The sequence below is a fragment of the Ixodes scapularis genome, unplaced genomic scaffold (genome assembly GCF_016920785.2).
Source record: "Ixodes scapularis isolate PalLabHiFi unplaced genomic scaffold, ASM1692078v2 PGA_scaffold3__209_contigs__length_174095766, whole genome shotgun sequence".
Lineage (NCBI taxonomy): Eukaryota > Metazoa > Arthropoda > Arachnida > Ixodida > Ixodidae > Ixodes > Ixodes scapularis.
The window spans coordinates 28238118-28260892 of NW_024609868.1; the positions used below are offsets into that span (position 1 = coordinate 28238118).

A 22775-nucleotide genomic window follows, 5' to 3' on the forward strand; every position below is an offset into this window, starting at 1 on the left:
ATTTATTGTGTGAGATGTAAATCTATAGTAATGCTCCTGCTCCTGCAATTGGGGCCATACTTTACTTTCATATACCAGCTGTGATTCATGCGTTCCCTGCCCTGTCAACCATGCTTAAAAATGTTGCTTGAAGTTTCGCCTGTAACAAAAGGCCATACCTCAATAAAGGTACATATAAAAATTTACACTTCCTACGAAAAACACGCACAAAAAAATTAAATAGAAACGAGCGCGCCGACAGCTAGCGCCGTCACAGCCTCCTCAAGGCGAGCGCGGCGACTCGGGGAAAAATTCTCTCCTCGCCGTGACGTCACCCCGCTTCGCCGTAAGGTGGCGCCACGCGAACTTCTCGGGGCTAATACGTGACATTACAGCCGGGTCCCGAATCGGGGTAAAGCCTCTGAAGGGACCCCAGAACTCAGCTTGGTAACGCGTTGCCCTTTGATTTACCACAGAAGTGCCTGAAGCTGGTGGAAGCATCGCACCAATATTTCAAAGACGAACTTACTCGAGTAAAAAGCGAAAACCAAAAACGATAAATGGTTTTCGTCACGTATGCGGCGCCTGTTCGCTAACCACGCAACTACTTCTGACTGGCACAACAACCGACAGATGGCGGCAGCGGTCCCGGCAACTTCCTAAAGAGCCTTATTAAAAAGCGTTTCCAACTGCTCCATCGGGGTTACGTGGTTTGTGGGCCGCGTTTGCAATTTGATCTGCGAGGAGGTGACGAACGCCTCGTTCGCCTGCGAGCGGTTCCGCCTTTCCGCCTGCTTTCCTCCTTTCTCACGCAAAAACGTATCGCATGCGCACTCGTGATCAATCTCCGCCGGAGGCGTACGCCATCAAGCCGCCAACGCTTCCCATGGTTTTGCGATGGAACCTCGCTACAATCTAGGCTTTTTAGCCTACGGCAGCTCAGCAGCCGCCCGGTCGCGGTAAAAGCGCCAAAAGTCCCTTTAATGTTTTATTAGGAACGAGAAGAAAGTCACGCACTGACCCTAAAACCACAGAGAAAACGAGCGCCGTTTATGATTCCAAAAAGCTGTCTGCTTTTGGCGCGACCGGGCTGCTTCTGAGTTGCCTTAAGAGCCGTAAGCCGCCGCTGCCGCCATCTGTCGGTTGTTGCACCAATCCGAGGGTGCGCGTTTAGCAGACGGGCACCGTAGACTCTAAATGAGTATGGTCGAACAAAACACTTAGGGGCTGTTCGGCTTGTCTCTATTTTTTACTATAGAAAGTTTCTCTCTCTTTTTTTTTATGATGTTGTTGTTTTTGTTGTTTTTTTTGTGTAAAAAATTAGTAGGGTTTTTTTTTTTTTTGTTTTTTTTCTTAAGCTCCTTTTTTGCGAAGGCGTTCTTCATCGCCCAGTTGCCTTTCTAGCGGCGGCGAACCGGCTGCCTAGGACGCGACGGGACGCCTTATTCGGAGGTGGGTACGGGGCAGAGACGTCCGAGACGTCACTGCCGGAAACGTAAAAACAAGCGAAACTAAATTTTATTTTTAAAGTTTTTTTTTTTTTTTTTCGTTTCGTGGAGAGCCTGTTGCAGGTTGTTGTGTCATTGTGTCCAGTGCTCGGTCTGGAAGAGGCGGCGGTTGCGGCGTGGTATTGCTGCAGAGCCATGCGCTAAAGAACAAAGGCCAGATTCACAAAACGATTTTACGCCAAAAATGTACGTACGACAACAGCTCCGGAGCCGTCTTTCTACAATCAAATCAACATGACCGACAACGTCGCTCAGTTAATTGGTCGCGACGACCAACGGACATTTATATTTCTACGTGCTCTTCTCGCGGGTCCCGACTTCAAGCAGCAAGAAAAAAGAAGGAAGTACTCTAAAATACGACGAACACGAACGCTGGATCCACAAACACTCAGGAAAAGCTACAACGGCAACGATGACACCGACCTAGCGAGCTCGGCAGAATTTAAGCCTAGGAGGCACTCCGACTCGGAGATGCGTTGCTCCAACGATCTTTGGCCACGACCGTCTGCCCACGACCGGCTGGCTTGCTGAATGGAATACGCGCCCGCGCGACTCTTGTGGACCCTCCCCCTTCCCGTATTACAGTTTGATCGCTGACCTCAATTTTAGATTAGAAAGTCAATCTCTTTCCCTTGCCATCTCCTTGTTTTCCGAGGCGGCGGTGACGAACGCTGCCGTCGAAAAGGGACTCTCATCGATTATATCTCCTTGTTTTGTGTGATATGGAACTGAAAAAAAACGTTGTCTGGATTACCTTCGCAACACGGTAGTACGCCATTTTTATTCAGGCGACTGTACCAATGCCGGTCTCACCTTTCTTTGCCGAGTGTCACGTCAGTATCGAGTGGTAATCGTAAAGGATCGGTCCCGAAGCACTTCGCTCAAACGCGCGCGTCCGCTCCGAGTGCGCACAGGTATTTACGCAGCTCTTCCTGACACTTTCGTTGCTCTCGTAGTTGAAACGTATCCTTTTCAACGTCGGCTCGCTCCTGCGCATCTCCGAGGCCGCGAAAAACGCCGCGGCGATTTGTTTCCATCTACGTCGCTTTGAAAACGACTGGCACGGGCCGTTTTTTACCAACTATGACAGTTTTGTTGACTTCGGAAGAATGAGCTGGGAGCATACTCCGAAGGAGTGCGCGAAGTGAAGAGGTGAAAATGTCAAGGGCGTCAAGGTAACGAAATAGGTACAAATAGCTCTATTTCAACGAAAACCGGACGTGACGTCAGAGACGTCCAACTACTACTCTGTCCCCTTGCTCTGCCCCGTATCGACTTCCGAAAGAGGCGTCCCGGATGCGACAGTACAACTTGCGCCATCTAGGGGCGATTAGGGGCGGCCCGGCAGCAGTAGAGGGGGCGATTGCAACGCTAAGTTTTGAGGCGGCGGAAACAAAATCCCTACACTTCAGCGCAGAAAGATCGCCCCGAGGAAGCATGGCAGTTAACAACTGTTCCCGTCCTAGTGGCCGGAGTGGGCTATTAACATATTTACGTCGTCGTGACGTCACCCTACTTTCCTTTTTTTTTCTCGCTCATCGGTCGCTCTTTTTCCGGCTTCTTCGCTCGCTCGGACGCCCGAAGCGTGTTACACTAGCCAAGGCTACGGCTGCGCCGGCCTGACCCCGCGGCATTAATTTTCCATTCCACGAAAGCGGTTAACCAAATTACGTCGCATACAAGACATTCTCTAACAAATACACAAGCTCGCCACGAGCTTCAACGAAATAGAAAATATCCGACCAATACTGTAACTTCTGGCCGGTCCCCATGTTCCGCGCTCTGTGTCTGACGAGTCCATACGGTACCACCTAGAAGACAAGGCCTTTCCATCTCTGACGTCATCACTAGTGGATCCACACAGCGCCGCCTGCCTTGCGTCAGCGTGGCCGCCAGCGCGTTTCGCAGTCTCTCACAACGAGCGTGATGCTAAGCACGCGGCCACGCCAGGACGGACGCGTCTGCCGTCTGGCGGCGTCTCTCCGTGTTTTCCCCATTGTGTTGTGTGGCATGCGCTTGTTGTCGACGTTGTAGAGACGCTCCTAGCTTTATTAGTGCGCCGTATTTCTTGTCAACGTATGTCGTATGTTATGCCCGACTATTTAAGCTCGCTGCCCGAGCCTGAACAGCAGCGGTATCGAGACGAACTGTGCGTGGACGGCGTCGCCTTCGACGATCCGTACGCCGTAAACAAGGACTGCTGGAGTTCCGATATCAAGTTGCTGCCACCGACGTCGATGGCTCACTTCGTCCTTTATTTAGTTTTTTTCGCCGAACTAGTTCACGGCCGACACGGTGCAGGCGAATAGGTCACTCGAGGCTTACAATTACTTCGAGCCGCCTTCCCCGCTGTCGGCGGGATCAGCACAGTGGATCAGCAGACTGTGGGTCTGCCGAAGTGTATTTATTAATTGATTGAATACATACAGCGTCCTTCGAGTCAAGGTATGATATTTTTCTTACCCTCGTGACCACAAGGCACGACAAGCGGTAACGCTTTTGCCGTTCTCCCACCAGTCTCCTTCCGCTTGGTAGCACGGGCGTAGCGAGCAGTGTTGTAGGCGTTACCGAAAAAAGTAACGAAATACGTTACTCGTAACTTGCAAATAAAAGAAACACGTCACCGACCTACGTTACCTCAAAATAACAGGAAAGCGTTACCGTTAAAATGTAACGCACACTACTTTTGCATTACTTTTTTATTTATAAATTGACGGTAACAGTGTTGTTGTTGTTTTTTATGTTGTCTTTTTCTCTTTTTTTTTTCTTTTCGACAGAGTTTTTCGACACTGGGACAAAGGGCGTAGGCGTTGGCAATTTTCAAAAGTGGGACTTTTTGCATGGGGAAAAGAAAAGCAAAATTTTGAAGCTAAGTGCAATGTAGTGCAATAATTAATAACTTGGCACCTATACATGGTTTCAGCTTAAGTCCAGACACAGCCAAAGCTACAAGCTAAGGGGACCAATCAAGCAGCGTCGAAAGCGCGAGTCACTCGGTATTTCTTGTTTATGATTGGTTCAGCGATGATAGAATACGTACAGAAACATGACGGACACCATGATGGTCTGCTTTTGACGATGTCGATTGATCCGGTGAGCGTGTAGCGTAGGCTGCGTGTGGGCTCAAGATAACACAAAGTGTGAAAGCCCGAAAAAAAAAACATACTTTTTTTCAGGTCTTGGGAAGAATATATAACGAGTAACGTAACTGCAACTACACGTTAGTCGAAATAAGCAGCGTAAGTACGCTGCTTACACAGCTTTGCCTCATGCTGAAATGCTAGGACGCCCATGCAAAACGCGCGCCCTTCTGCCCACACCTCCCGGATCCGGCGCGATCGCAGCGCCGCTACAGCTCCGTGACGTCAAGCCCGCGTGTCGGTCTATACGTTCTACGAAAAGCTCCAGGTTTTCACAAAATTCTTCTTTTAACATCCACAAGGTCTAGATTATCTAAATTCTCTTTCCCATCCACTGTAAAGGTTTACTATAGACATTTTTTGTGTCCTCTCGTCCCCAACCACCTAATAGGCGGATCCAGTATGAGCAGCGAAAAAATAATAAAACGTTTCAGCCTGTATATGGTAAAAGAATAGAGGGGAGGCAACACGAGAATCTGTGACGGTTACGCTTCTATCCTAAATGTCTTCGATTGGCGTGGCGACGGCAAAACAATGTTTTCGCCCATACTGGAAGTGACGACGATTCAAGATGGTGGCGCCCTTGTAAAAAGGATCGACACAAACAAAAAAGGTGGGAGAACCCTTATTTCTCCTAATCCAACCTCGGAAAGGTAAAATAAAAAAAAATTAGGCTGCCCCAAGAGGATTTATATTTATGCGCTACGCAAACACTAGACGGCGCATTTCATCCGCCCTAATCCAAAAGCATTTGAATCTCAACCAACGCCAAAAATATCGCTCTATCTAAGTGCCAGTTTTTTCATATATGAAAGAAACGAAAATGCGCTCACACAAGAGCACAAAGCTACTAAACATCCTCACTGACACACACCGTTGGAAAGCGGGTTAAAAGGAATTGCATTGAAAGCAAACAAATAACTTCCAAGAAAACAAGGTCCACGTAAAATCGGAGTCAAATAAACGAATAACTGCAAGATGAGAGTCTTCTAGAAATATTCATATGTCCCATTTATAATACAGCTTATTCCTTACATATCTCGTTTTTCAGGCTGTCATTCTCTCCAAAACTACCATTTATTTTGTATATATCTCTCTCTCTTCTTTTTCCGTCTCTCCTACATTTCTAAAAAAAAAAAAAAAAAGGCTCAAAATCTTAGACGTTCTTCGAGCCCCTTCATTCGGAACGAAATAAAAAATAAGCGTTTCTCTCCCATATACATAAGTCCTTTTGAATGGCCGTTCGACTTCAAAAACGTTGGAAAGCACGGCTCCGAGGTTAGAGCTTCATAAGCACTTGGACAGCGCAATAAGCTGTCGCAAAAAGTTAGTTTGTGCACCTTTGGGCTTATAACATATATTAAAAGAAACAACCTACTTTAACATCTTAACATAAAGCAGGCGGTTACTTAAATCGAGCTGTTTTCACAGCTCGATTTTTGTTTTTTGTCCCCCTTGCTCCCCTTCTCCACGGAATATTTTCGTCGTTCTTGTCCAGTTTGCCTGCACTTTCACATTAACTGCATTATCGTCAATTTTGCATTTTCTGATAAAACCACTCATGCCGCAGAAAAATGGGTTAACTCTTTCCTGATCGCGCCCATGGACCACCGAGCACCGATGATCGATGGTTTCTAAGCGCCGTCAAGAAATTAAATTTAGTGCGGAGAATTGTGTTCCACAATTTCATGGATAACTGAAGAACGCTAGTTTCGGTTTCAAGGTCGGTCTAAGCTTTATCACAAGGCTTTGGGCTGTCAAAAATAGTCCTGGGAACGGTGGTTGCACTTGTCTAACATTGCTAACTGCTTGCGTCAATCTTCTTAACAAACGTGGCATTATTTGCATAATTCAACTGCATTGTGACCTATTTCTTAGACCTCAAGAGCCCTGGGGGCACCTTAAATTATCTTATAGGGATCGCTTAACAACTGAATGTCGCTAAGCATAACTGTAATTTCCAAGGCTGTCCTGAACAGGAGTGCACGTTTTATGTTGCGAACAAGCCGCACAAAGACCCTAAATATGAAGGAACTGCAATCAAGCCTATGACAAAACCAAGTTAGAACACAAGAAAAAAAAAAAAGATTCCGCTGGAGATGTGACGTGTACTATTTGTGCTTCGCCATTATAAGCATTCCTTCGTTGAAAATGGCACATGTCACGGACACTCACTTCGACGAACCGAAAATAGACCAATGTTAGAGTACACTAACTTTCAGAAGTAATAGCCGTCGTCGGTGTGGCGCACATTTTCTATATTCGGAATTTTTCTTATTTGTCGTTTAATTTGACATAGTTCGAGAAGTTTCGGAATTTATACGCCTCCCGCACATTTTATTTTCAAGAAATAAACTTTTAAAACATTTTTTCTCCATTATTACCAACTTCTGTTTCTTTTGAAAGAACAGCTTTTGAACGAACAAAAACGATGCGTTGTGCTCGGAGTAACTATATGAATAATAATTTATTATTAATTAACAATTTTATTTACTAAATATGAAAGCGTACTTTGAATTATAAGTACCCTGGGCATCATCGGAAAGCCACTGAATAAGTTTACTTTAGAAAGATTTGAGGCACGCGAAGCATCTTACGTCCTCCCAAACAAACAAAAATTCGCGGTTTCAGTGATATGTCGGTGGCCAAAAGATGCAGGCAGCCACTGGAAGCCATTGCGTGCTCGACTGGCTTTTGACTGAACAGTGCACTAATACGCAGCTCTGACGTGACACCGCTGCGGTGGCGCTGCCGTCGCCACGGCGCATGCGCAGTGCCCCCACCTGGTGTGGGCAAACTCTGACCTGTTTGTAAATGACGCCTCTGTCTATGCGGTGCGCAAGGTCGTCTGCTTCTTTTGCAAGCTTCGTGGTAACGTACCAGAAGGAGGAGCTCTGATTGGCTCTGATTGAAGGAGAAGGGGTAGACCTCAAAGCATGCTGCCTTGAGGTTTGCCCACTATCCTTCAACCAGAGCCAATCAGAGATCGGCGTTCCGACGTCTCCACAAACCTCGCAAAAGAAGCAGACGAACTTAGAGCACTTTGTTTGTTTCTTTTTTTATACTTTTTGGCACATAGTAAATGACTGCACGAGCAGCGCGTCTTCTTAAACGTGATAAATTTCGAGCTACGGCAGTCATATCTATGTGTACAAGTAACAAGGGCAGCCAGGAAAGACACATGGGTCGACCCAGGAGAAGATCCTGCCTAACTGTATAAATAGAAATACGTTTTGATAAAAAAAAAGAATTAATAAAATGTCGAAATAGATTGAATTGTGCAAAAGCCACGCTTGTGCTAACGTATACCCTGCATTAGCCGGTTCTAGGTTGACAAGAAGAACGACAGACCAACGCGTTCGTCATGGGGACCACAACAGCGTGTGAAGGTCTATTCGTGTGCCTTATATAAGATCAGGGAAAGGGCAGCACTGATTACATGAAGCTGCACGATAAACCGAGTAGCATGATAAGGCACGATACACTCACGAGGAGTTAAATAAACAAGGTTAATTAAGACCTTGTTTAGGTTAATAAAGACCTTCGTTTAGGACGTCAAACAACGTCCTAAACGAAGGAATGCAAAAGCAAAATGAGAGCTCCGTGCACCTGCTGTAATAAAGCGACCTGACCCAAAAACAAAAAGAAACGTGAAACCGAGCACGGGAAACGTCAATAAATGATAGGCCCTGGCGTCGTAAAGTCAAAACATGGAAAACTTCGAGGGCTCAAAGTCCTCAAAATTACGCGTCGAATCTCTTTCAAAGTTGACCACACTTACTAAAATATTCGTTGTTCTTAACGGAAAGTCTTTTTTTCTCTCTTTTTCCTCACAAGAAGCCGCCAGCAGGTCTGCCATTTCTTCCCATCAGAGTAGAACGTCATTAATCTTGCTCCTCCAGAGCTCTATTAGCAAGAGGCCGCTGGAAAGTAGTCCTCATTATGGCAAATCTAAAAAAAAAAAAAAAAAAAAAAAAAAAACTACACAACGTTTACAGCCTATAACAAAAGATGGTCTTTGATCTGAGTCTGCCGAAGCGTTTAACATTGAATCCAGGCGAGTGATTTTGTACTTTGGTCATTCGAGAGTGCCTTTACTTGGGCCCTCCCTTTTTGGAACCACGAAATGGCTCCTTTGCAGGGGTATCCACAGACGTATGGTGTATGCATACCGCTCGACTATTTTATTTCTTTTCTTTTTTTCCGTTGGCGAAAAGAGTAATAGCTCCAGAATTGATAGTCTCGGCTTTCAGGGCGAAGGGGCGGCTAGTTTTGAAACTCTTCAAATATGAATCATGAGCAGATCGACGGCCTATCTTTAAGCCGTCGGGAAAGGATTTGGCACCAGAGTAGCGCTGCATGGGCACTTGTAAAAAAGTATAAAACCCACGTTTTTTTTTTCTTTTTTTCGTTATTTTACTTTGTGCGAAACGTTTTTGATCATAATTTAGGAAGCGTGCAATAGACGTCTTGAAGGCAATAAAGAGATACAATATAAAAAAATAATAATAATAACATGAGGGGAATTGGGTAGTGTTATAATCCCCGACAGGATTAGAACGACAGTGCGTCTCTTGTGGATGCTCGAACTCCAGCACTCGCTTCTTGCCTTCCGTCATGCTTTGGCTGCGCGAACGCTCGAAGCTCACCGGACGCTGGAGCGTTACTGAAGGTACGAAGCTCACGCTTAAGGCGGGACAAAAGAAAGATCTATCTGCTGTTATCATCGTGTCAGTGATTATGGTCGCGTCTACACGACGTTACGGGAATCAGCCTCGTACCTCGCAATAACAAAAATAACCGGCGATCTACGTTTTTGGTTTTGTTTTCGTTTTTCCATGCGAGTGGGTTTGGCTATGCACAGAAACAAAGAGACAAGTGCAAATATTAACGATAAAACCAACATTCTTGGTGTTTTTTTTTTTATTTATTTTTTTATGCGATTGGGTTTGGTTGCGCACAGAGACAGGGAGACAACTGCAAATCTTGTGCTCTGCTCCACCCATTGTTATTCCACGACGACGGCCCGAGCGGCGGTGTTCGGGCCTGCGTGCAAACCAGAGTGCTCCTCGGCTCATAGATCTTGTTTAAGACCGAGTCGACGCGGATGCAGTGCTCGCGTTCAGAAAGTTAAAGGCTGGTTAAGGGTTAAAAGCCAGCACAGTACGTGTTGCCCCGTGCGCACTGCGAACGTGCCACCAGGCAAGGTTCGTTGGTTGTTTGCTGCATCTTGGATCCGTGCAGTCCAGCCTTAAGGCAGCTGAGATCTATAGTACTAGACGAGACAGTTCGTTCAAACGACTGCCATTACGCTACAATGCGTTAGCGCACATCAAGAGAAAAAATTCGATCAACATCCAATATTGTATGCAGAAAATTCAAACCACCCCACTCTAACAAAGCGGGCGTCCATAAAACATCGGTTCGTAAGATGAGACTGTTTACCTTTTTGAATCATATTTTCTAAACAGTAGTTCAAACAGGATTCCAATAGATATGAAAACAAAACGGCTGGTTGTCACATAAATACCGCCATGACTGTGTTCGTCAGAAATTAGGCTGGAAGGGAAAGGGGGGGGGGGGGGGGGGGAGAGACTGCAGTTGCAGTGTTCTTAGGCAGTTGTTATTAGAGGCGGAAACTGTTTCCGCAATTTGCGACGAAGCAACGGGTTTTAAAATCTCAATTGATAACCCTTAACGACTGTGTGGTCTGATTCTCAAACCGGTCGCAGAACAAGCGGTGTTTTCAAAGTAATGCTTAGAAGACCAAAGTACTCGTACCGGGTGCAGTGTCATTAGCTTGGCAGCGAGTCGTCGACACACCCGCCAAGGACACGCCGCCATAGAAAACAAGGAAACAGAGTGTCCACACACAAATGACACGCGTCAGAGCACACGAAACGCGCGGTGATCGATATTTGGAACGGTGAAACCGCATCGCGTGCTCAATGCCCACATTCGCGCCAAGTGTCTGCAAACAGTACGGATAATCATGTAGAGAAGGTGGAAAAGCTGATCGCTCGAATGCTTTATGTAATGTTTTATTCGCACGGCAGGCGCCTGGAAACCAAACGCTATACCCACGGACAACTTTTAGCGCATTTTCGAAGAGAGAAACAGAGCGCGTACACAGCTTTCATCGGCTTTGGTGCAGGCGCCCCGATACCTTACAACAGTAACTTTGTCTAATGCCCCAGTTACATTAGAGCTCTCTACCGTCATTAAAGCGGCAGTCCCACGGCCCCAAACATAATAGCGGTGGCAGCTGTGCTAACGCTCCTGTTTGCGGTGCAAATGTCGCGTCTGTGCGCGCATTACGTATTTTGTTCTCTTTGAAAATAAATTGCCCATTCATCATCACCCTTTTAGTGCACAATGTGATACGCATTTTTCCAAACTTAACGCACAATAAAAAACAAAAACGTCAAGTTTTGATATTTCCAAAGACATACCTCTAAGCATTTCTAGTTTCTAGACTTGTAATGCATCCCAGACGCGTTCTTATTTATTGAATAGATGAAGGACCCGTCTGGTTCCGTGTATACGTGGTTTTCCTAATGAGCACACTCGCATTTTTTTAATATTTATTAAAAAAGATACCTTTTTATGCTACCTTGAAGAGTCAATTAAGTTTCCCGTCCTGACGCAGCAACGACATTAAGGGCATGCTCCTGGTAAACATAGGAATTCAGCATAAAAGATATATATATTAAAAATGCAACGCCATCAATTTTTATTTTTTTTTTATTTGTAAACACCACTTGATTGTGATAAAATTTCAAAGAATTGCCTTCACGCGTTCTTAGTTTTCTCAGGTGGCGTTCTGACATGTGATCTCATTTTTTTACAATTGTATGATGCTAGAGGAACTGGTCTGGTTCTCTGTAAGGCTTGTTTGATTATATTCATATTCATATTTGTTTAAAATAATTTCAAATCAAGGGACTATTTTGCAGCTCGATTCTGTAAGCAAAAAACCGATTTCAGAGAAGAGGTCAGCTATGTAAACAACGATTCTTTAATTAGAGCTTTTCTCGCTCTAATTAAAATCAATTTCTATGATTGTAATTTTTTTTAAAGCATAGCAATTGTCCTAACAGTTAAAGAGGACATTTGCTGTAGCAGACGACACGCACTTGCGCCATCTCTTGAAAGGTGGCTGAAATCCGAGGTTGAGAAGTTCAGGAAAAGTGGCGCTGAATCTGTCCCTGACGAAGAGAATTCCTCAAATATTTCCTCGCGCTTTTTCCTCGTTCTTGTAACAAATCACAACTAGCCTTCCAAAAAAATGAAAAAAAACACAAAAAAAAAACGGGAAGCGCGTTTTAAGGGTTACTTTTGCGGGGTCATACTAACGCGGTGAACCGAACGCTCACGGCACATAAAATACCCGCATGGCCGCAAATAACGTTACGGGCAAGCTATGTATAGGCCACAGGGCGTCCTGCCCTCGGATGTTACTAGGCGAGATGGTCAAGCGTTGATGCCACCAAGCGGCAAAGCTCGTAAGTACATTACCCATGGCCGTGCAAGAACTCTTCACGTCACGAGTGCGATACGCATTGCGTTTATCGCCGGCCAACTTTGAAGCGAGGGGTAGAGAGTTCGCGCTCACGTCATTTCGCTTCCGTTCCCCTTTCAAGGTGTCCTGAGAAGGTTTCTGAAATCGCCTAAATACGGAACTAACTCACTTTGCTGCCTCTAGCATCCCAGAAATCCCTAAATCATGAAATACGCGGCCGATTTCCCTGGTAAAAAGAAATCAAAAATCGCAACCCACCGAGGTCATCTCGGGCGATAGGAGAAGCATGTTCCGAGAGAAAGACCACCGTCAGCCAACAGAAACAGAAGCATCCTCGCACCTCCGAGCAGTGGAACGGCGGAGTGATATCTGGAATGCGCGCGGCTCGTTGCCCCCGGACTACGTTCAACCCTCGTCTCTAGGGTAGCCGCGAAGCACTTACGATTTCCGTATAGGTATTTCCTATCTTGTTTTACATCACGGATCATTTATTTCACCATTGGCATAAAGAAACAAAAAAAACTGTTGGTAATATTATAAATAAACGACCATTTTCGTTGATTGTACGCATATTTGATCTCGCAACTACCGCAAAACCTTCATTCAGTCAGTCAAAAGGCTTATCGAGCCGTATGAGACACGGAAGGGGGAACACGGGTACCCTGTCGGTGGCTTCGCGGCTCGGACAAGACGGCACAGAAGGGGAGTAAAGGGAGGGATGAGGGCGATAAGGACTACTACGTGAACGAAGTCTAGCATCGTGCCTCGGTTTGCCTGCTGGGCCCGGTGGTTGCGTCCAGCCCTCCAGCGAGATTATGTCCCGCATCGGGCAATCCCATAAAAAAGCTGTTGCTGATCGACGCCTGGGTTCTTGCAAGGCTGCCCGAACAAGTCGGCGGCGAAGTCTTCCGACCTCGCCTGGCCTTCGCTCAGTGATATGCAGCTCCAGCTGGTTGCCTCAGAAACGGCGCCAGAGTGCCTTTCTGCTCTCTCGTCGTAAGAGATCGCAAGGCTACACAGTACACTCCGCCGTAAGTATAGTCGCAAGTGTGTGAACCAGCCTTAAAAGGAAACTAAAGAGGTTCTCGAAACAAGGAGTTAAAGGTGAATTCTAGCGTATTTTTGTCCCGTGAATTTTATTATCACGCGAATTTGACCCCAACGTAACAACAGATACGAGAAAAACCGAACCACCACCCGCTCTGTGTGACGTCATACCCAGAAGTTTCAACTCCCTTACGCTTGCCACCTGTAAGGGATCGCGTGCAGCGCTCTTGACTGCTTAGGAAAAGTAGCGGAAAGCGCGGAAACGTTGAGATATCTGTATAGTACGTCATAATCCCCTCCTCGCACCGAACGCGGCGCTGTTTTGAAAGCGCTGCTGTGGCTACTTGGCGCATCAATCTGAAATATAATCTCGATATTCGTGATACTGGAGGCCAAATGTAGAGGAATTAAATGTTTTATTCTTCTTCTCAAATACAGAACCGGTTCACTTTCCCTTTAAAGCCGACCTGCAAGGTTGTCGTCTTCCTGGTAGAAGTTTAACGGAGTCTAGACACACCGCGCAGCTTCTCTGAGGAGGAGGTTACTGCGCCGATGAGAATGCCTGTAGCCTTCCTGCCCGAGTGACCACGGCCCGGCGGCCAACTCGGTGGGTTCATCCCCGCATTCTTTCCAACACCTCCCATTACTGAAGCGGCCAACTCGAGCTCCGGGTCGTTAATGTCAAGTTCTCTCGTCCGTTTCCCCTCCTCTTTCGGTCGAAGGTTTTTGTACCAACCGAACGAAGGCGATGCCCACCGAGAGTAACTTAACATGACGGACTGGTGGGTTCCGAAACCAACCTTAACACTCTTAACAAATATTTTCTTTAAGGGGAAAATAAAAGAATGCAAGACGCGAAAAACACAAGGAACACGGCCTCCTAAATTGACAGCTATAATAGATTTGAAATGTTTGTGCACTGTGTAGGACCCGCCGGAATCAGGCAAAGAGGATGCACTCACCGACTGCCGGTTCCCTTTTGATGAAGCCCGTACGATTTGGAAGCACTTCGGCCAAGGCGCTCGACCAGTCACCTCCACTTTCGTGCACCTTGAGCAGGGCGTCGAATACTACAACCAAAATAAACAAAAAATAAATAAAAATGAGTAAACAATACCAAATCCTTGTTGCGGGACTTTTGTGAGACTCAAACTGTTGTTTTTCGCAAGGCTTTCTTTCGTTAACGACAGTATTTCCGAACAGGTGTCTTTTACTCCACACAATGTGTGTTCCCACATAACAGTTATGTTCGAAAATGTTCGCTTCCAACATTTATTTTATACTAGAATTTTATACTATACGCGCGCAGTGTTATGTTTCCTTTAAAAAAAAGCGAAGAGCTGTAACGGATGATTCGAACCTCTTTCTCTACAACTGAGAGCAAAATGTATACTCAGGTTGGGGTTTAAAACGCTTCGTTTAGGGACCAAAATTACATGCCACGAAACCTAAAGTTTAAGGCCGTTCGATACGCTGAATTTTCGAGGGAAAACGCCTGAGAGACGCCAGCAGGCAATACCAACTAGAAGACAAGGCCTCCGCTTTCCCCTCTTCTTCCTCCTCCTCCCCCTTCCCTCCCCTCCCCTTCCCCCCCATCGTGCGCGGCGTTGTGGGGGAAAAAAAAAACAAAGAAAAAACGGTTACGAGTAATTAGTTAGTCTTCGTGCCTAAATGTGTAGAAGCGCAAACAAATAGTGTATAAGCACAATGACTGCGGTCTAATCCGTCTCTACTTGAGACTTTGGTGGCGTGGCGTCCCACGTTCCTCCTACAGTCTCTGGATTTCAGTCAACGGAGCTCATTCTCATCTCGCCTCGGCAAACCCCACTAGCGGTGCACTCACTCAGTTTCCTCACCTTCAGATGCGAAGTGAGGGTGAGTGAGTTCGTAAGTCTCGAAAACAAACTCGTGAGTTTGAGGATGAGTGAGGCACGACAAGGTGCTACGTGTGAGGGACGTGGCATCGTAGCGTCACGTGACTCTGTGACGTAGTGTGACACCTGAGGTCATTTAACATTGTGACACCGTGCGGTAAAAGCCTGGGGAGGTTTTTCTTTTTTTTTTTTCTTTTTTTTGTGCAAAATTATCGCTTAGTCGCGGACTATCTGTAAACGGTCGACTCCAGGGTGTAAGATAGACAGGTGGGGAAACGAGAGCCAAATGAGCGACCGGATTGTGTCCCCCTCGGGTTTCTCTTTTTCTGTGGCGCCATCTATGTGGAGCACCGCGAACTTTCACTCCGGGTGGGCGGCCGGTGGCGACCGACTAAACTGACGGAGATGATTTCTAATGGATTTTCAAAGAAGGAATGTCGTGATTTCGGTTTCTTTTGCGCGCTCTCCCATAAAGTTCCATGCAAATTCAATTCCAATTTTTTTCCTCTCGCCGCAGCGCCATCTGTCGCAAATCGGGGGTACCCGCAAGCAGACGAGTACACAATCCGGTCACGGCGCTGCGGTAGGCTTCTATGGCCGTTTTCCCACCTGTCTATCTTACACCCTGGTCGACTCTATCGTCCAATCGAAGGAAATATTTGGAGGAGCGCGAGAGCACGGACACAGTTAAAAACGACGCGATGCCAAAACACGGACAGCAGGGACGCGGCGCTTGCTTTCTTTGCAAGCTCGTAAGCGAAGCGAACGTTCACAACAATTCATTTAAATCCGACTAACAACTCATCCGTGCTCGAATCGGTCTTTGAAACATGGCACCGCACACCCTAAAAACAAAACAACAACAAAAAACGTTCTTGAAAGATTTTTTGATACCCCAAGAACTCTTTTAGCTCGTGAAGAACGGTTTCGCTTCAAGTACTATCGCCCCCTGGCGTACTAGAAAGGCAACTGAGCAATAAAAAACTCTTTCGCATAAAAAAAAAAAAAGCGTCGAAGAACCCTTTATAATTTATAGGTTTTTCACGAAGAACCCTTTTAAGGGGTGCTTTAAACTAACTTTTTAGAGGACGAAAAATGGACAAGTCGAAGAGCCCCTAAGAGCTCTTTTACGACTAGATTTGTTTTTAGAATGCAGGCCCTGCATAATTACATCACTGAAAGCATGGTATCGTGTTCTCTGTAATGTGTTTCCCAGGAACATTTCATCATTGCCACGAGTTGTGGATGACCGCTGAGCACAGCGCAGCTCCACGAGACCGATCGATAGCCCAGCTCGAAAGGGCGCTCACATACGAGCACCGACGCTTCCGATTGCCCGGGATGCAAATGTGGTTGTGCCCGCGGACTGACAACGCCATCATTAGCGCTCGGCTCGGTTGACCGAACAGTCGGGACGCTGGGACATAGATCTCCGAAAAGCGCGTACGCTGAAGACGATGAAAGCGGAGGCCGAGGATGATCTACCGTACTCGATCATGGCGAGCAACGGAGAAAAAGAGACCCAAAAGAAGAAGAAAAAAAAATCATTTTTTAAATTATTTTTTTTAGATGCCGTTTCAGAATTCCACAAAATCACGAATATCTTTCCTTCCAGACCTAGACAGTGCCGACGCCCACCGAGTAGGGCGTGAAAATAAAACGCCAGAGAAGGCTGAGCTGGCGTATTCTGTACTTCGAACAAGCAGCAGCATTATTGCAGTGCCGACTAGAGTGAAGATGCAAGCTTTAGTGACAATATGGAGTCGTATAAAAGCGACTCCACTGGAGAACGCCACTGTTGTTCCGTGGAGTATACTCGAGCTATTCGTGTTAGTTTTAGCGACTTGTAAAATACGGTGAGCAGAATCAAGAAATTTGAGCTCCGCATGGAGTGACCACCTTCACTCGAATGATTTTCCGAACTCGCTATGACAGTGTACGAAACACATTTAAGTGGTGATACCCCATTAGACGGACTGTGCGAATAATCGTCGGCGAAAGCAGGCCCCCTCATTTCAGCGTAATCTATATGTATGCAAAACAAAAAAAAAAAATGTTCAGCGTGCCGAAACGGGCCTCGATCAGCCAGATATGCATGTTGTGTTCTTGCCCCCATTCGCCTATTGCTGGCGATCTTTCATTCTCCGACCAATCTCTTAATCAATGACAAAAAGAATTTTGCTCTTTTTTTTAACACTTCGTTTTTGTTGAGATTTTATGAAAGTGCTGTCCTATGCGCATGCTCAAATAGCAGTGTATACATCGATGGCCAAACCGCTAAAGCCTGCGCGACGCTAAGTATGCGTTTTTGGACCCCTTCGTCGCAGCGCCCTCTACGTAGGCCGGCGCGGCCCTGATTCCAGGCTAGGTCTGACCCTTTTCTGTCCTCGTTTCCACCACGAAGGGTGGAGAATGAAAACGGGGAGTCAGTAATGAGCACACCAAGCTCACCAGAGACGTGGTTTGGTTTCGCGGAGAGCACGAGTACAGCCAAGCATTGTAATCTCTACGGAAGAAATTCAGCAAACGCTGCGGATTGAGGGCCCGACGGGCGCGTGCTTAGTCCGCGCTCAAAGTGGCGGCACGAGCTCCCGCTGAAATCGTAAAGTCATGCAATCTACGAAAAGTTCCCTAATGAAGTAGCACGGATAATGTTCCCACGAGAGAGAACTTCTCTGCGCACTGAGAATAGCGCTTCCGAGGCCCCAGCAGGATCCATAATATACCAGAGTTTCGAGTGTAAACAGTTTCGGGGCCTCTTCATTTGGTAAGCTCCTGCCATATAGATCGTAGTCCTTGTCTGAACGTCAAATCAGCATTAAGTAGACACGCGGAATATGGTCATAAATAATGGGGGAAAGGTATCGGAGTAAATACGGTCATCAGATTAAGCGGAACGGAACCATATTCTAGGAAGACGAACACTCATGAATAAACGAGATACACTGCTGCCGACTGGAACACATGTGTGTGTTTTCTCGGTGTAGCCGCCAGGTGAATGTAATTGTCTGCCTGCTGCGTGTTGCGCCCTCTCAACGTTCGATGTCAAATCTAAAGCTTTAAGCTGTTGGGATACGCACAAGGGAAAATAACTTTTCAAGTTGGAACTGCGATCGCAAGCTGAATCGAATAAAGTCTTTACACTATAGTCGAAATGAATTTGGAGAACATTGACATCTCTATTTAAGTTGACACTGCAAACAGGAACCGGAAACAGCTGTATATGACGCACTCGGCCACATAATGGACTATTTATTTATTTATTTATTTATTTATTTATTTATTGTACATACCCTCAAGCGCCGAAGCATTGTAGAGGGGAGGGGCAAAGCAAAATAAAACAAACTGACAAAACAATAAAAAACAAACAACAAGAAATTGAAATATCAAAACACACAGCCATTGGCAAAAGCGGCAAGCAATATATTTAACGGAAAAAAATAAACAAAATAAAATGACTCATGTTGGCTCACCAAACAGAAATGTAGACAAAGATTGGCGAAAAAGAGAATAATCAGGTATAGTTGCGATATCTGCTGGAAGGTGGTTCCAGTCGTTTGATGTATGCGGGATAAATGAATAAAAAAAAGTGTTTGTTTGGCAACGTGTTAATCCAACTTTATTCCGATGGTCCAGACGGGAAGAGTAATAGCTAGGCAATGTAAAGAAATGGTCTCGCAGCGACTGATGATGATACACTTTATGAAACAGGCAAAGTCGAAAAAACTTTCTGCGCAATGACAAAGAGGGTAACAATAAACTGGATTTCATTGATGATATGCTAGCTGTTCGATTATAATTAGACAGAATGAAACGAACGGCGTTATTTTGAACTAGTTCGAGAGCTTTATGCAGAAACGTGTGGTTAGGATCCCAAATAGAGGCTGCGTATTCCAATTTTGACCGTACAAGAGTGTTATAAAGAAGAAGTTTTAAGTTAACTGGGGCCGTTCTGAAGTTTCGTCGTAAGTATCCTAACATGCGGTTAGCGTTGGCGATTATTATATCAATATGAGGCTTCCAGGTTAATGTCGACGATATAGTAACACCCAGATAACGGTATGAATTTACAGATTCAAGTTGAATGTCGGTTAGTGTATATTTTGAAGGGCGTGCGCCTTGCCGGGAAACGCGCATTAGTTTGCATTTGTTAGGGTTTAATTCCATACGCCATTTTTTGCACCAAAGAGTGCAAAAATAATCACTCTAGCACCAGACACCGGTTGGTTTTTGTACGCCGACGAAACGGATTCGCTTGTTTGTTTGTTTCTCAGTGACACGCACTTTCTTTTGCATTACGGGTATTCTTTGACTAGATGTACCGTCAATATTCTTAGCTGCGGAACCTTAAACAAACGTCGTACTTCTCATGACACACACATAATTAATATTATAGAAAAAAAAAAACTGCAAGTCTTAAAAACCTTGTTGGCATCGGTCAAAAGGAACTGTGGAACGAACCAGACTCGCGAGACTGCGAGGCAAAATCACAGTTGATAAGAAATATTACCTACCAGAAACGCTCGCGGGCTTTCAACGAGGTTCGCGGAGTTTTGGATTGTATTAAGAAAATCATAAAGAAAATTCAGACTAGATACTCCGACAAAAATAAAAACAATATAAGCGATATAATGTCTACTGTTGGCATCAGCCCATAGTGAAGATAACTATGGGCATCAGTCAAGGCACCGTTTCACAAAATACCGCCCTGTGTGTGTCCCAACCAGAATGCTAAAAAAAAAAAAAAAAGAAACGTTTTTTTTTTGTTTTTTTTTTAGTGGCCCTTTAAGACCCCCCCCCCAACCTTACTTCTCATCTTCCGGTCAAACATCGTCTCGCTTTAACAATGCCTGCACAACCAAACGCATTTCTGGCTCAACGAACGCCTTCAACCGATCATTCCTCCCACAAGCCATCAATGACTGGAACCCCCTCGTCGCACCGGAGGAATTCAAGTAATCTCTTCAATCACATATTTCATGATATTAATATTTGTTAATCCCCCCTTTCCCCTCTGACCACTTTATGTAATGTCCAAAACGGGTCCTTAATGTGTAATAAATGAAATTAAATTACGCAATTGCGAACGCCAATACGGCCCTTCTTTTTCAAATACCGAAAATCAAAGTCCTGTGTCATGTCGTCTCCTGGCTTTTTATCCTCCCTCGGAAACATGCGGGCGCTCGGCACCTGAAGCACTGAGGGTGATTGGCGAGTTGGGGAATCGTAATAAGTTGTATTTTTTAAGGTGCCCGACAACTTCTCAGACTTCGAAAAGGAAATCTTAGACGGTCAAAACAACTGGGTTTGGTGTTTGTGTACCGTAGTTTCGGTTGTGACTCCGCCGGGGCAGCCTTTCAAGCGGAACCGGAGCGACGTGACCCCTCACGTCACTCATAGAAGTCCACTGCCCGTCCTCTTCTACCTCACACCGTTTAAAAAAATTTTAGATCGCTGAAAGGGTCCTAAAAGAGGTTCAAACTCGAAGTGGAGCATCGTCTGCCCACATCGATAGGTGGCGCGCATGGAGAAGAGTGGTTGATCGCGGGAAACACTTCGGGTCGGGAAGGTTCGGTGGTGTGAGATAAACTCGAGTTGCAGGACGACTCAATTTTAGACGTCAATGCACTGGCGTGGATCACGTGGGAACTTCAAATTCGGCGTTTAAAAATCGTTTTTTCTTTTTTTTTTTCACAAATGCTGAGTTTTTAAGTTGCAAATTTTGAGGGTAGTGACTCCAGGCATTGTTTTCAATCCTTCTGGTTAATAAAGATATATATGTATTGATTTGACATGTCAGTGCCCGTTTATAGTCTTCATTTTAGTCATGTAGTCAGAATCGGCTATAAACAAATACAACTTGAAGAAATCCAATGTTTTCCCCTAAAAATACTAAAACGCACCCCCCTTATTAAAAAAAAAAAGTTATTTGAAAGCAATAGCGTCGTTTTAATTAAATTTACAGGACGAAACTTCCTCGTAGAAATACATTTGCATGGAAGCCGGCTTCTGATGTCGCCTTTTTTAAAATAATTCTTCCCGCAAAATCCCCAGGCGGAAAAAAAAGCTAGAATCGCAGCCACGTTTACGTGTCAAGAAAGTTACAAAAAGTACAGAGGTATATATAATTACCGTACCCTGATTGACGGTAAGGATCTTGCATCGAGTTCCACCGGAAGCTCTCTGCATCAGGAACTCGTCGATGGGAAGCCGGGCGCTCCGCACTCCCTCCGACTGGGCTCGCTCCAAGCTCACGAGCTGCGCGTCAATCACACAACACCCAGTATTGGTCAGGAACACGAACCCTCAGGCAGCAATCACACTGCTCACATATCGCCCAAAAGACACGGAATTCTCCGCAGACATGACGACAGAATTATCTGCGGAGACGCTTCAAGCACGTTCGAACTCAGCTACAATTTTGTGTAATATTCCTGTAGTTTTGAGAAAAGCTAAAATACGTTCAAATGATGTGAGAGGCTGCTCCCCTAGAACCTAGACAGGGTAAAATTGGATGTTGTACATAAAAAAACGCAGGGAAATAGGTCTCGTGTTGTCGTAGAAGGCCACGGAAAAGAAAGAGAACATGCAGAACAGATATAATTTCTCCACTGTGCTCGCGTATTGGCGGTTCCTCGCCTATTAGCAGGTATTGATGAGTAAGGAAGAAGCGGCTAATTCTCAAGCGGCACAGGACGACCTCTTGGAAACGATTTTTTTATATGAGGTTTCCCATGCACCAAGTTCTGGTTTGATAGCATGAAGCTTATTATCCTTCGCTAACTTCCCTTTAGATTGCCCTTGCCGTGAAAAGGGAAATCTTGCGGGCGTTTTAAGGTCTTGGTAAGGTTCCCGGACAATAGATGGTAAAATGTTTTTTGAAGAGGCAGCTAGTCTACCTGCAGCCTCGTTGCCTGCGATGCCCACATGGCTCGGGACCTAGCGAAATTTAATGTAATTTCCACCCGCGAGTCCCTGTTGGGTTTCGGCCGGTACGAGTTGAGTCAACTTATTCGTGGTTGGTGTAACGGAACATACTGCAGTACGAACACTTTGAAAGTCTACAAAAAAAGATGGCTTTCATCACTTTTCTCCTGATTATATAGTCAAGTGCTGACAGAACACCATATAGTTCGGCAGTAAAAATGGTGGCAAAATTGCTAAGTCGAGGCGGGTAAACGAATTTGAGTAAAAAGAGGAGCCGACATACATTAAGGATGGATACCGTCAGTGTAAAACTGGCAGTAATGTCTTCTTTTTTTTTTCTTCCAGAGCTAAGAATTTCTTCTGTAGAATGAGTGAAGACACATTATGTTCACTAAATTTTATAATATACTAATCACAAGCCCCTCCATTCAATCGAAATTGTCACCGATGGTAAGGATGCAGATTTGTAGTAATGAACTGTCCTCTCGTGTTGATATCTTTTCAGATATATCGGTGTTTAGAAGGGAGCTAAATCTTTATCTTTTTAATTCCTGATTGCATGTTAGTCTGTTCTTTTTTACAAGTGGAAGACATTGTGTTAAGTCATGTACTACCATTTTATGTGCCACCACACTATGACCTAGTGGTCGTTCTGGGGCATGATTCAAATAAAGCATTATTATTATTATTATCATAGGTTTGATATCCTATGGGGCAGTATGACATGCGCTTTCTAGGATACGCTCACCCTCACGAGGCAGGTTAAGGCAGAGACGGA

General features: G+C 45.3%; 1 protein-coding gene across 1 annotated transcript in view; it reads right to left on the reverse strand.

Moving 5' to 3' along the window:
* LOC8026665 (tRNA methyltransferase 10 homolog B) overlaps nt 1-22775 on the reverse strand; it is a 141521-nt gene that overhangs the window by 12549 nt on the left and 106197 nt on the right. Inside the window, exons 8-9 of the mRNA XM_040220334.2 lie at nt 21208-21328; nt 14159-14266 (exon numbers count right to left, since the gene is read on the reverse strand). Of these exons, the coding sequence (XP_040076268.1) occupies nt 14159-14266; nt 21208-21328 (229 nt within the window). The remainder of the gene's footprint in view (nt 1-14158; nt 14267-21207; nt 21329-22775) is intronic.